At 44.2% G+C, this 13,148-nt stretch overlaps 2 protein-coding genes across 5 annotated transcripts in view; both read right to left on the reverse strand.

Annotated features, from left to right (window-relative positions):
- Nucleotides 1–13,148, reverse strand: part of LOC308322131 (uncharacterized protein) — a gene marked incomplete at its 3' end in the record, with an annotated part of 567,861 nt that overhangs the window by 73,841 nt on the left and 480,872 nt on the right. The window lies entirely within an intron of this gene.
- fam13b (family with sequence similarity 13 member B) overlaps nt 1–13,148 on the reverse strand; it is a 70,673-nt gene that overhangs the window by 15,587 nt on the left and 41,938 nt on the right. For all 4 annotated transcript variants that reach the window (XM_080773203.1, XM_080773202.1, XM_080773204.1 and 1 more), the window contains exons 7-8: nt 3,227–3,271; nt 628–723 (exon numbers count right to left, since the gene is read on the reverse strand). In XM_080773203.1, coding sequence (XP_080629329.1) covers nt 628–723; nt 3,227–3,271 — 141 coding nt within the window. The remainder of the gene's footprint in view (nt 1–627; nt 724–3,226; nt 3,272–13,148) is intronic.

Here is a 13,148-nt window from a genome sequence, read left to right on the forward strand (position 1 = left end):
AACAATCAATGAAAAGATTACCGTGAATAAAAATCACTCCCGTGTGACGTGAGGGCCGCTAATACATTAAAGTCTAACTCGTGTACTGTAGATTAGGTGATGTAATGGTGATGTAAACATTAACATTAACATGAAATGCCATTAACAATAAAGAGACAATATGACGTAATGAGGGACAATATGAAGTACGTTTTCCCTTCGTTGTCAATGGCGTTTTTAAAACAAACATTGAACTAAAAACAAACACTAAACCCAAAAATACAGGACAACAGGACTGCATGTACTGTGAACACATGTACGGTATAGGTTCAGGGGTGACAGTTACTAGGTGTCGGTAGCTGTGGCCAAAATAGAGTCAGCTGACACCGGCGGGGGTCAAAGGGTCAGGAAGGATCCATTCAATAACAATCCCCCCCCCCCCCCACCCCACCCCTCGAACCACCAGGCTATAGGGTCGCCCCCCCCCCTCTCGACAACACACTCTCACTGCACTGATGCCTGGGTTACATCCACAACAGCCTACATCCCTTCTACTCAACTGTACACCGATTGGCTCAAAATTGTTGAGTCGACCAATTGTGTACTTGTGTGTGTGTGTAGTGTGTGTATGGGGGGGGGGTTCCTTACTCTTGGTTTTCATAGCTGCTGAGGTCTTGGTCGATGGAGGTCTTCAGGTCCAACAAGTGCTGCTCCACTGCCTTTCTGAGGGTCCGCTTAATGATACTGAAACAGGAACACACACACACACACACACACACACACACGCACACATTAACATACTGGCAACTAGAATAAAATGCATTAGGCACCGCTGATCAATAGTAATACACTAAATGCCTACCTAATTATAACACAACAGGGACACCAAGGATTGTAATGTACTGTATGTGAAATGCTGGTATACTGTCCACTTTCATCGATCATCACAGCACCATCTGTACACCATCATCCAAGTCCATCCATATATCGTGCTTTAGCTCATAAAGCTCTTATCTCTGCTGAAGCTGCTACTGTAGTTTGACCTGTACATATCCGTTTGCTGGCCACGGCAGCGAGACGTTTTGTTTGTTTGCATCGAGTCAAAGACACTTATCGCTTTACATGAAGCTCATAACAAATAAACCTCATCTATCAATTGTTCCTAAATGGGGTTGGCCAGACAACTGCAATTGCACATGTGCATTCAGCATTGGCACAGGCAGAGAATGATGAAGCTGACCTCCCCCCCCCCCCATGATAGCAGTTATAGCTAGTAGCATTTCACAGAAACGCCACATTGATATAGCATTGAGATAAACCATACTGCGCAAGCTGTGTCAAAATGGAGGAGCTACTCAAGCCTCCAAGCTAGCCCAAGATGACAGGCAAGTCGGTAACAGTGAAAAAAAAAGTTTGGACACAATTTGGCGCACAATGAATTCCAGGGTATGGGCCTATGGGGGCGGGCTACAAGTATCCCTGATAGGTAAAGGACAGTGTGTGTGTGTGTGGTATTGACAGAGGCATCCATATTCCTTGTCCATTACTTGGTACACCAGCGCTATGTATTTGTCAGGGCCATGCAAACAAAATACTACAGGAGCACACACGCACACACAGTACTTGAGCCACGTGCCCGTTTAGGACAGCAGCTGCTGTTTGGGCTGCCTGCTGCTGTTCAATGCGCAACTATTAATCATTATTATGCACTCAACACGCTCATAGTGCATGCACTGCACGCACACACACCGACTATAAACCACCAAGCTGTGTGGAGAGTTTTTAGCCGGAGGAAAGTGCAGAAATTAATCAATCTCTCACACACACACACACACACACACACACACACACACACACACACACACACACACACACACACACACACACACACACACACACACACACACACACACACACGCAGTGAGCTAGGAACTCAAGCCCAACTTTTAATTTATTGATGGATAAATATCACTTATGTTCCCCCAGGCTAAAGGGATTTCTGCAGCAGATATAGGTGGCTACCACCACCACCGCAAAAATAATACTGTTTGGCAGTGAAAGGATTTTTATTTCAGTGCATTTTCTGGTTCATTAACCAAATGGACAGTATTCTATATAGCACATAATAATATTGTTCACAACATGATATAGTACTGAATATAAATTCCTTAATATTCCTTAATTCATAAAGCATGAGCCCTTTGAACGTGTACTGTATCGTATATCGTCTTTCGGGTGGAAATCTCATATGTGTGACGCTGTAGTATGATGAAGTACGGCATTCATTCACCAAAAAGAAAAAGAACGAAAAAATAGAAAGTTAGAATACGGAGACGAGAGGTTTCTGCCCGACAACAACGATATACTAGTTATTTGAGAGGTTTTCATCAGTCATACTACTACTACTACGTACCGTGTACTATTGTACTACATTCCCTGCCAATGATGCAATAAGACGCAACTATATTTGAAAGCCCAGACGCAGCGACGCAATTCCTTTTTGACATGGTATGACGTGAGAACAAATTAGCTGCCTCGTGAATATGTATGGCCGGTTCAACCTCGACACACTGGGATAAAGGTCATTGTGAAAGTAAAGCAGACGTGACGTTTAGTTTACTACAACCATTTAATTCTATGGGAGAGGTAACCATGTGATGCTGCTGAGCTCATGTCCTTGGGGTTAAGGTTAAGAAATAAACAGCCATCTATGCAACAAAAAAAATAAGCAACGTCGTCAAATTATCAAGAGCATGCACGGTCGCTTTCCTCGCTCCCTGCTTCTGTGGGTTTCCTGATTCCTTTTCACCATGAACTCTCCTTCACTGTATGTCCTCTACCATGTGTCCCGTTTCCTTCCATGTCCCCGTTAAGACGTATTTCGCATCCTCTGGTTTAGAGTCGAGTTTAATTGGGTCGAGATCGCAATACAGATGTTAACCCATTTTGACCCGAGTTAGATTAAAAAAAAAAGTCTTCTACATCCTGACAGTTTTCTGAAAAAGCTATGTTCCTATGTCAGTCGTGCTTCGATTTTTCAAAAATAGAAGACCTACAAGCTCATGGCGCGCCACTCGGTGGCGCGCTATGAGCTTGTAGATCTGCTATTTTTCAATAGCTAAAGATCTACAGATGAGTGCAGTGCAGGTGACATGAAAACGCCAACAGGTTCGTGATGCCATCGGTGCTGTGCAATAATGGAGTGTGTGCGTGGAACCTTTCCCACTGTGTGCGTGCGTGTACTTACTCAGCAGAGCCAGCAGGCAGGATGGAGATGGGTGAGAGGTGGGAGCTAAAGGAACAGAAGAGAAGAGAGAGAAACAACAAATGTGGTTAGAACATTTACTAGTATCCACCAAATGCTGGCACACTATGACCTTGGATCAGGTGTGTGAGAGAGAGAGAGAGAGAGAGAGAGAGAGAGAGAGAGAGAGAGATGAGAACAATTGAAATTGTATACGTGCGGATGTACTATGAGTGTGTGTGTGTGTGTGACTATGAGTGTGTGTGTGTGTGTGTGTGTGTGTGTGTGTGTGTGTGTGTGTGTGTGTGTGTGTGTGTATTCTCTGGGCTCCTAGCCAGTAGCCACACACTTTGTGTTCTGTTGCTCATCTGTCCACACGACAGATGAGCAACAGAACACTGTGTACTCCAATAATCACAAAAGTGTGTGTGTGTGTGTGTGTGTGTGGGGGGGGGGGGGGGGGGGGGGGGTGTGCGCGTGTGTGTGTGTGGACATATTATGCTTTTAACTATGGGCAACAACGTTTTCAGTGTACCACTGGTTCCCAAACACTTGGTATACAATATTTATGGGCGGTTTTGACCCGGCGCAACACCATGCCTAAGTGTGAAATATTTAATATTATACTCCAGGCAACTGGTTGAAAATTTGAAATAAGCTCTCAAGCTGTGCTGAAATGGGCATGACAGCACACCTAGAAGATTTGAGAAAGAAAAAAGAAAAGAAAAAAAGTGCGTTAAGAAACTTCTCCTCTATTTTGAGGGCAATAATCATATCATCATACTATAATTCAGCGAATGTCTGAATGTCTGTCTGAATGTCACTGACAGAGCGTTATCTCATCATTGGCTGCACCAATCACTCCCACTTTACACACAGGCATGGACCATAATTATATGGAGGTCTTAACGGAGCCCTTTCTTCGATTTGACACATTAATGATTAATAAAAAATGAATTTATTAGTGGATTAAAACAGCCGTTTACAGCCGTTTACAGCCGTGGTCTCCGTCTGTGGTCTATCTCCGACTGAGCCACACTATTAGCACACATCTCTCCATGCCACACGATGGGCAATGCGCCCGGGCGCAATACCCCCCACGGCCACAAGATGGGGGCAAATATCTCACAACGGGTAAGGGCTAGTAATAACAATAATTAACACTTCGGGTGTTCTTCGGGTGCACTCAAAACAAAACAAAAATAAATTCCATTAATTAGAAAAACGATGTTTAAGCAGTAATGAAAATAGCCGATCTACAAGCTCACAACGCGTTGTGAACTTGTAGATCACCCATCAATTTTCCAACCCGTAAGAAGGGGTGAAAAGGGAGTATTGGCTGGGTGAGCATCTCCATGCAAGAGGATGGGAGGGGTTTTCCGGTGCCCTATTTATTATTTTTAACTCTATGGTACATAATACATTGGTGCCATGCCATGTATGCATGCATACCGGCATGCGTTTGATTTGGTGGTGTGCTGCTGGCCTCATAAACAGAGGCCCCCCCAAGGGACCTTATGTAAGTGACTTTCTCCAACTCTCTCTCACACACACACACACACACACACACACACAAAGAATGTGTTTGTGAGTTTACGAGTGTAAATGTGTGACTCTCCCTAGGGCAGAAGTAGGTGGAACTGTTCAATTACTTTTTTTTTTTTTTTATATTTTTTATCCAACAATTTTTGCAGCCCTGTTTTTTCACCCAGTGCCAATTATCTAATGTAATTCTGCCAACCTGGGGGGGGGGGGCAGCGGACTGACCTCATGCCTCCTTCTATGCATGAGGAGTCCAAGCTGCTTCTTTTCACCTGACGGGGGGGATTTCCCTGGCCGGACGTAGCGCGTGGAAGGAACACCAGTTCCTTTCCCCTCCATCAGGCTGGCCAGGTGGAGGTAGTTTTAGAGACCAGGATTACTGCATGTTTTTGTGAGGGTACCTACGCTAGGGGGCACGGGGAGAACATGCAAACACCACACAGAAGGGCCTTTTCGCCAACCCCACCGTGGGTATGGGCACTGATGGAACACGCCCCCAGCGCCCCCAGCGGGAATCGAACCCAGGACCTTCTAGCTGTGAAGCGACAGCACTACCGACTGTGCCACCTAACCCGGAACTGTTCAACTACTGACTGCAGACACAGAGTAACTCATCGAAGTCTAGTGTTTCTGTGTGTGTGTGTGTGTGTGTGTGTGTGTGTGTGTGTTTGAGTGGGCAGCAACAAGGGCAGCAAAGGTGCTCTTTCTCTTGCACCCCACATGCACATCAGGAGAGACTCCATCAGGTAGGTCGATAAAGACTGCATTATTCGCTAGCCCACCTTCCTTCGCCTCCTTCTCTTCTCTCCATGGATGGATCTCTTTCCATTCATTCATTCCTTTCTCTGTTCTCCTGCTTTTTGTTTACATAGACATCAAGCACTGGTTGACAAGACCACTTAAAGCCAGTTTAACATAGCTCATTAATGAATGCTTAAAGGGGCATCCCACTCATTTGGAACATTTTACTATGTCATTAATATACCTTAGAGCTGTTGTGTGGAAAGTCCCCCCCCCCCCACCCATTCTGTGTTTCCTAAAACTAAAAGTATGAAAAAAAATCATTAACATGTTAATGATTTTTTTCAGACCTCCACGAGATGACATAAAACATACCTGTTGTTGTTAGTAGGTATAAACACAGAAGCACCCAGGAGGAAGTGGACTATGCAAGGGGAGAAATGGCAGATCTACAAGCTTACAACACGTCACTTTGTGATGCGTTGTAAGCATGTAGATCAGCTATATACCTTTTTTTAATGTTTTTTTTTGTGGCTTTCGCCTTTATTTTATATTTTTTATAGAGGGACAGACAGTAGGCTGACAGGAAATGGGGAGAGAGATGGGGGGGGGGTGACATGCAGTAAAGGCCGTCGGGATCGGGAGTCGAACCCTCGGCACACTGCCAGACTTGGGCTACCGGCCAAGGTGCCTGGACCGCTGAGCCACGGCCCAGGCCTACCTTTTTTTTAAGTATAAAAATAATGAATATTATAGTTAATTTGTCATATCTGCGCACTTTTTAGATTTTCTTTATCTTTCTCTTACTTATGTTCCACAAACGATACGTGCATAAACTCACGCATGCAACCTCCCTTCTCCAGTATATATGCTTACCATAAAACCAGAGAATGTGAGAGTAAAGGTTAGTCAAGTATGAGCTTAACAACGCATAAGGTCACCGAGGTCCCAGGGGGCCTCTTGCTGCTCTCCGTGTCCTTCTCTCTCATTTATTTTGAGATTACATAATGTATAGCCTTTGACATTACTGTAAGCAAGCCAGGTAAACATCCCACTGTTTTCCATGGAGCTTCTACAGTAGCAGTGGCTAAGGGAGATAAGACCTTTAATAATGCCTTACCGAGTCACACCTTTAGCTAGCGGTTAACTGGCGCAGACACAGATTACGTTCTCAGAGGTAGATATTTTATTATTATATAACCACAATTATTAAATTGTGGTTATATTATTATCGTCTGACAAGTCACGGCAGACCAATAATTTACGCAATGTACCAATTTAGTCAATAATACAGCATTGTTACAGTCAGTGTTGGGCTTGTAACTTTACACAAAAAAACCACATTACAGTGTAAGTACAACGTCGATAAGTAACTCATCAGATCGATCAGAAGTTGCACTGCGTTTCTGTAGGCATGTAACGATATATCGTATATCGACATTAATCAATGAATAAAAGATCTTAGGGGGGCTAGTGTGATGCGAAATGTGAGCTTTAGTCATATTCCATCATATTCAAGTGCTTTTGGAGAGAAATGATAGTCACTTTCAGTAGTAGAGCACTGTAGAGGGGAGCTGTGTGTGTCTGTGACTGTGCCCAGGGTGATGATGGTCGTTGATGCTCATCAAGGAAGGCAATTATGTTTCTGCACTGTCAAAAGTAATGCTACTTCTTTTCCATGTAGTTACATAAAAAAATCTCAGGGGGGGAAGATAAATTATATAAAATTAAACAAACGTAATTTGTTTAAAATATATATATTTTTTAATATTGTGAAAAATCGTATCGTGAACCTCATATCGTGATATGAATCGTATCGTGAGTCGAGTGAATCGTTACATGCCTAGTTAACCGTGAAGGACCATGATAAACGGGACAGGAACCCACAGATAATAGTATGTCAGAACAGCATTACAGGTCCTGTTCAGTCAAGGTGGGCAGTAGAGTTAATCTAGTGCTTGATGCCCATTATGAGTAACTCCCTCATGGGTAATTCTATAAAATCACAGCGAGATAATCTGATGTGTGATTAATGCTCACCAGATCCCCGAGATCGCAACTGGGAGGGCGAGTTATCCAATGTAATACACAAACATAAAGGTATATCTGCCATTTAATAGTTTTACTATAAATTGACAAATCTATACACATTTCTTGAAGGGTGGTCGCACTGGTCGGCCATCGAAGGGAAACCAATTTCATCAACTATTGATGTTGATTTCGACAGCAAATTTAGATTGTAGCTTTAGTCAGTCTTTTGAACGAAATTCCATTTCATTTTAGTCCTCTGAAATGTTTTAGTATAGTTTAACAACTACAGATTTTGTCGACAAAATGTATTTTGGTGGGCCTTGATGGCGTCGTACTGCCTAATTTTACAATTGATTGCATGTGGACAATAGCTGATCTACAAGCTCACAACACGCGGCACGTTGTGAGCTTGTATATCTTCTATTTTTAAAAACTATTTTTATTTAACCTTTGTCAGTGAGAAAAGGTAGTCGACAAACATTTTTCGCCAGTTTTAGTCAACAAAGTCAACAGTGTACTGGGCTACATGTTGTCTAGGTGTCAGTGAACAGTGGACTGGGCTACATGTTGAATAGGTGTCAGTGAACAGTGGACTGGGCTACATGTTGAATAGGTGTCAGTGAACAGTGGACTGGGCTACATGTTGTCTTGGTGTCAGTGAACAGTGGACTGGGCTACATGTTGAATAGGTGTCAGTGAACAGTGGACTGGGCTACATGTTGTCTTGGTGTCAGGTGCATACAGTTACCTATAATGTGCAGTGAACAGTGGACTGGGCTACATGTTGTCTAGGTGTCAGGTGCATACAGTTACCTATAATGTGCAGTGAACAGTGGACTGGGCTACATGTTGTCTTGGTGTCAGGTGCATACAGTTACCTATAATGTGCAGTGAACAGTGGACTGGGATAAATGTTGTCTTGGTGTCAGGTGCATACAGTTACCTATAATGTGCAGTGAACAGTGGACTGGGCTACATGTTGTCTTGGTGTCAGGTGCATACAGTTACCTATAATGTGCAGTGAACAGTGGACTGGGATAAATGTTGTCTTGGTGTCAGGTGCATACAGTTACCTATAATGTGCAGTGAACAGTGGACTGGGCTAAATGTTGTCTTGGTGTCAGGTGCATACAGTCACCTATAATTTGCAGTGAACAGTGCCACCTGCGCATGGCAGTTGTCCAAGGTTGTTGCACAATAAACCATAGCTCAATACAGTACATCAATTGCCCAAGACTCTCAGTCCTTAAATGGAGTTCTGAAAATACCACCACCCACACCAGTCAAGTGTTGAGTTCAACTTTCTTTCCTTTAACACAATTTCCTTTGTGAATGCCCAGTAATATCTACGTCTATAGACGTCACACGCACCACCATGGATGGTAGTACATCACATATATAGGTCAGGACATATCCCTAGCTGCACATAGCTACGGCAGAGTGAAACAGAAGCCATAACAAGAGGCTGAGAGGGCAGAAGCATCAGTGAATCAACTGACCTGTATTCACAGAATACGTTATCATGCTCTAGTCAGCTGACTCACTAGTAAGTAGAAATAGCAATGACCGAGCATTTTCTCTCTGCGCTGAAAAAGGGGCAGCTTTGATCTCTAATGAGGTCAGATGGTCACGAGGAAAATAAAAAATGTATCCCATGTGCCGGTACTCTAATATTAGTTGACGGCATTATGCAATCTCCTGTTTCTGTAGCGTGAGGCGATGTCCCCCTGGCCTGGACATGACGATAGTAAGTCACAGGGACTTACCCCCCAATCCAACCCTTGATGCCGAGTGTCAAGCAGGGACGCACTGGGTCCCATTTTTCAGAGTCTTTGGTATGACCCGGCCGGGGTTTGAACCCCCGGACCTGCCAGTCTTAGGGCGGACACTCTAACCACAAGGCCACTGAAGCTTATGCAATAGGCCTAGTACATGACTACTACCTCTACTACTGCCACCTTAGAATATATAGAGACTATGTATACAGGCTATTGCTGTAAGGAAAAAGAATAAAGTTAAGAGATCATCCCACATACTGCTCAGGCCCATCAACACACGCCAATGGATCAGGAGGAGGTGCAGCGGCTGCTTGGGATTCGGTTCGATCCCAGCTCCAGCTGGCATCATATCGCCGCAGTCAGGCAGAAAGCTCTTATCTTCAATTTCTAACTTTGTGTTTTTTCAGTAAATGAATACCCTACTTGATGTCTTGATCGTACAGCGTCACACAAAAGGTATCAAAAGTAGCACATCCACAAGGTCAAAATGCGGAGCAAAAGCGACGCACTTTGAGCTGGTAGATCTGCTAGTACTCATGCTACTTTTGAATTTGTATCCTGAAATGTAACCGTTTTGACGTTAACCACCCGACAAATGATATCAAGTATCTTTGAGAAAGGGACACGTGCATTCTTAATTGGTTAAATGCAGAATACATCATGTGCTTGGCCAATGAAAGTTGGTTTGATAAAGGACCAAGGCCTTCACCAACTGGCAATACATTCATACATATCACTCATAGAAGATAGCTGGCATTTAAACCTCCATCTAGACTAGATACACATGCAAACACTCCCTTTCTGTATCACAGCGATGTATAGTATGAGGTCAGTGTGTGTGTGTGTGTGTGTGCGCGTCCCAGTGTGACAGGCCATGATTTGATACCGGTGCTGTAGTCAGCAATCCTCTCTCTGGTACTGTAGAGCATTACACATGCACACACACACGCGCGCGCACACACACTAACAATTTATGTATCTTCACATAAAAGGAGAGCACACACACACAAATCAATGTTTCAGAAGGTATTCTACTTCATCTGTGAGTCTGTACCACCCCCGGAGTACCACTACCAAACACATACTGCCACTCTCCAGAGACAGTATCATCTTACTGTACATCTTGTAAACAGCCGCTCTGAACTCAGCCTTTAAGACAGTAGACATTTCTAAACACCATCCCTTTCAGGCTTAAAAGTGGCTATCACACTGTTGCCGTGCATTTCAGTTAATTGCCGGGGGCTTATCACGGTCTACGCACAGACAACAATGGTTAAGAATTCAGCCCGTAATGGCGGAGAAAACATTCACAGTGTCTGTATGTTTCGGCCGTTCTCAGAGTTGCCATTATCCCCCATGATGCAAGCGTTGACGTTCATTATATAATGTTATTGATCGTTTGACAGTAGGTTGACACTGACAGGACACGGGGAGAGAGATGGGGGGGGGGGGACACACGCAGCCACGGTCGTCGGGATCTGGACTCGAACCCGTGACATGCCGTCAGGCTGGAATACCTAGCCTAGGTGCCCAGACCGCTAGGCCAGCCCGGGCCTTACATAATGTTTTCTGATGTCAAGTTCGCCGTGTCCGTGAGCAAGGACAATGTCCCGGCAGTTGTTAAATAACAAAGTAAAGGACAAGGTTGTGGTTGACATTTAGTCAACTTCAACACAGATTCAGGCAACACACTAGCAGGGTGCAACCAAACTAATTGATTATTGTAAAACAATCGATAACCAATAATATTAATAAATAATAGATTCCTATTTTATGTCATTTTAGTTAAGATTCAAAATATTTCAAAAATTGTGAAATGAGATGGTCTATTAGACTACAACCTCGGGAAATGTGTTGTGAGCTTGTAGATCTGCCATCATGAAATAATGCTTGATTCGGATATAAATAACAAATGTTTTTAAAAGCACTTTGAACAATCAAAAACGTTATCCATTGCTAAAGAAATACACGTATCCATTCAGGTCATCCAATCCCATATTGCATCCGTCCAATCCAATTATCAACTCATACACCGTTTCCACTAATCCAATCCATACATACATTTTTTAAGATTTAATTCACTCATTTTGTCACCTATCACATTTGTATTCCATTCATTCACTCCTCCTTCATTCATTCATTCCCGGCAGTGTGGAGGGATGGCATATATACCTCTGCAAAAATGCTGAGTGTCAACTTTAATCCATTAAGAATGGACCGGGACCCAGCAAGGCTCCACGTTGATTCTTTCACAGTTTAATTAACACACAGGATTTTATAGTGTCTCTCGGCAGCCCCCGCAGCCCCCCCCCCCACAGCCCCCCCTTGGCGTTTACCTCTGCAGCAGAACGTTGCAATACATCCTCATCTTGGGCTCGATTCAGTGAGCCGTGTTGGGGTGCTGTTGTTGTCAGTGTTTGGTTGAGGTGGATCACTCGGTCCGTTAGCTGTGTGTCAGTATAGGCTTAATGTCCCCGGGGGGGGTTTTCTCTGTCTGTGGTTCTCTCTTTTACAGTTCTTTCTTTCAAGTTGTTTTTTGCTGTCCTGTAAGGATGGGTGTGTGCCAGTCTGCAGTACTTCTTCCCCCTATTCTCTCTCTGTTCTGTCTGTAAAGCCGGTGAGCTTTTATTTCAGTTGCGTAGGTGGTCTTGTAGTCGTACACGTCCAGCAGGTAGGTAGTCTGTCAGATCCGGCTCATGGAATACAGACGTAGGTCTTCAGGTAGGCTATCCACAGCGGTATAGGTTATCCTGGTTGAGCACTTTGCAGCGTTAAAGTCTGTACCAAAAGGTCTAGCAGCAGAGCCAGGGTATTGTTTGGGTATGTATGTGTGTAAGAGTTCATTGTGTGTGTGCATGCATGTGTGTGTGCATGTGTGTGTGTGTGCGTGAGACAGCAATCTCACTCCTGCACTCTCCCTTTAAAAGTGCTGCAGTAAACATCCAGAGCTCTGCTCAAATAATGCAAGTCCCTGACGATTCCAGGCAACCACCCCCGGAGGACCAATCGGATCGAAGAGGGTTGAAGATGACAGCCAATCATAAGCAGGGGCTGAGTTCTTAAGAGCCAATCATGGGGCAGCCAGTGGGAGGGGGGGGGACTATAACTCAGCAGTTATCCAGCCAAGCGGCCAGACAAACACACACGGCTGCAGATATATACACTAACAGCCACAAGCACAAAGGGATTCACAGTGCAATGCACGGACGCATGCGCACACACACACACACACACACACACACACACACACACACACACACACACCTGTCTCTTATATAACGCCATAAGCCCTTTGGAATGACAGTCAGAACATAACAGCCTCTCACTTCATTAGTGTGAAGGAGTGACTAGAGTCCTCCAGCCACGGAGGAAGGACAGAGGAGAGAAGGACGCCAACACAGCGAGAAAGTGAGAGAAGAGCGCGAGGGAGACAAAGAAATGAGGTCAAGAGGCAGGCAGGGATCAGGCCAAAGACTAAAAGGCAAAACTGACATAATGTGTAGACTGGAGGAAGAAGTGGAGAGATAAAGGGCAATTAAGGCCACAAACAACGGGGGGGGTAAAATGTCATATCTCACCGTCTGTTCTGGTTGATAACCTAGATCCAGTGATGACTGATGAGGGACTGATAAAACACGCGCGTGCATCAAATGACTCACTAAATATAACAAGAATGACTCGGTGTCTCATGCAGCATGTTCCTCCAGCGGATCAACTTCACTACGACCCGAGTTAATAAGTTAACTTAAAAAAGAGCTTAATGAGAGCATAGCAGAGTTCTGCGCCGTAATCTGGGTTCTCGCAAAAGATGCATTCAATCTAGCCGTGCTACT

This window comes from Protomyctophum bolini, assembly GCF_963924005.1.
Source record: "Protomyctophum bolini genome assembly, chromosome: 10".
NCBI classification, from domain to species: domain Eukaryota; kingdom Metazoa; phylum Chordata; class Actinopteri; order Myctophiformes; family Myctophidae; genus Protomyctophum; species Protomyctophum bolini.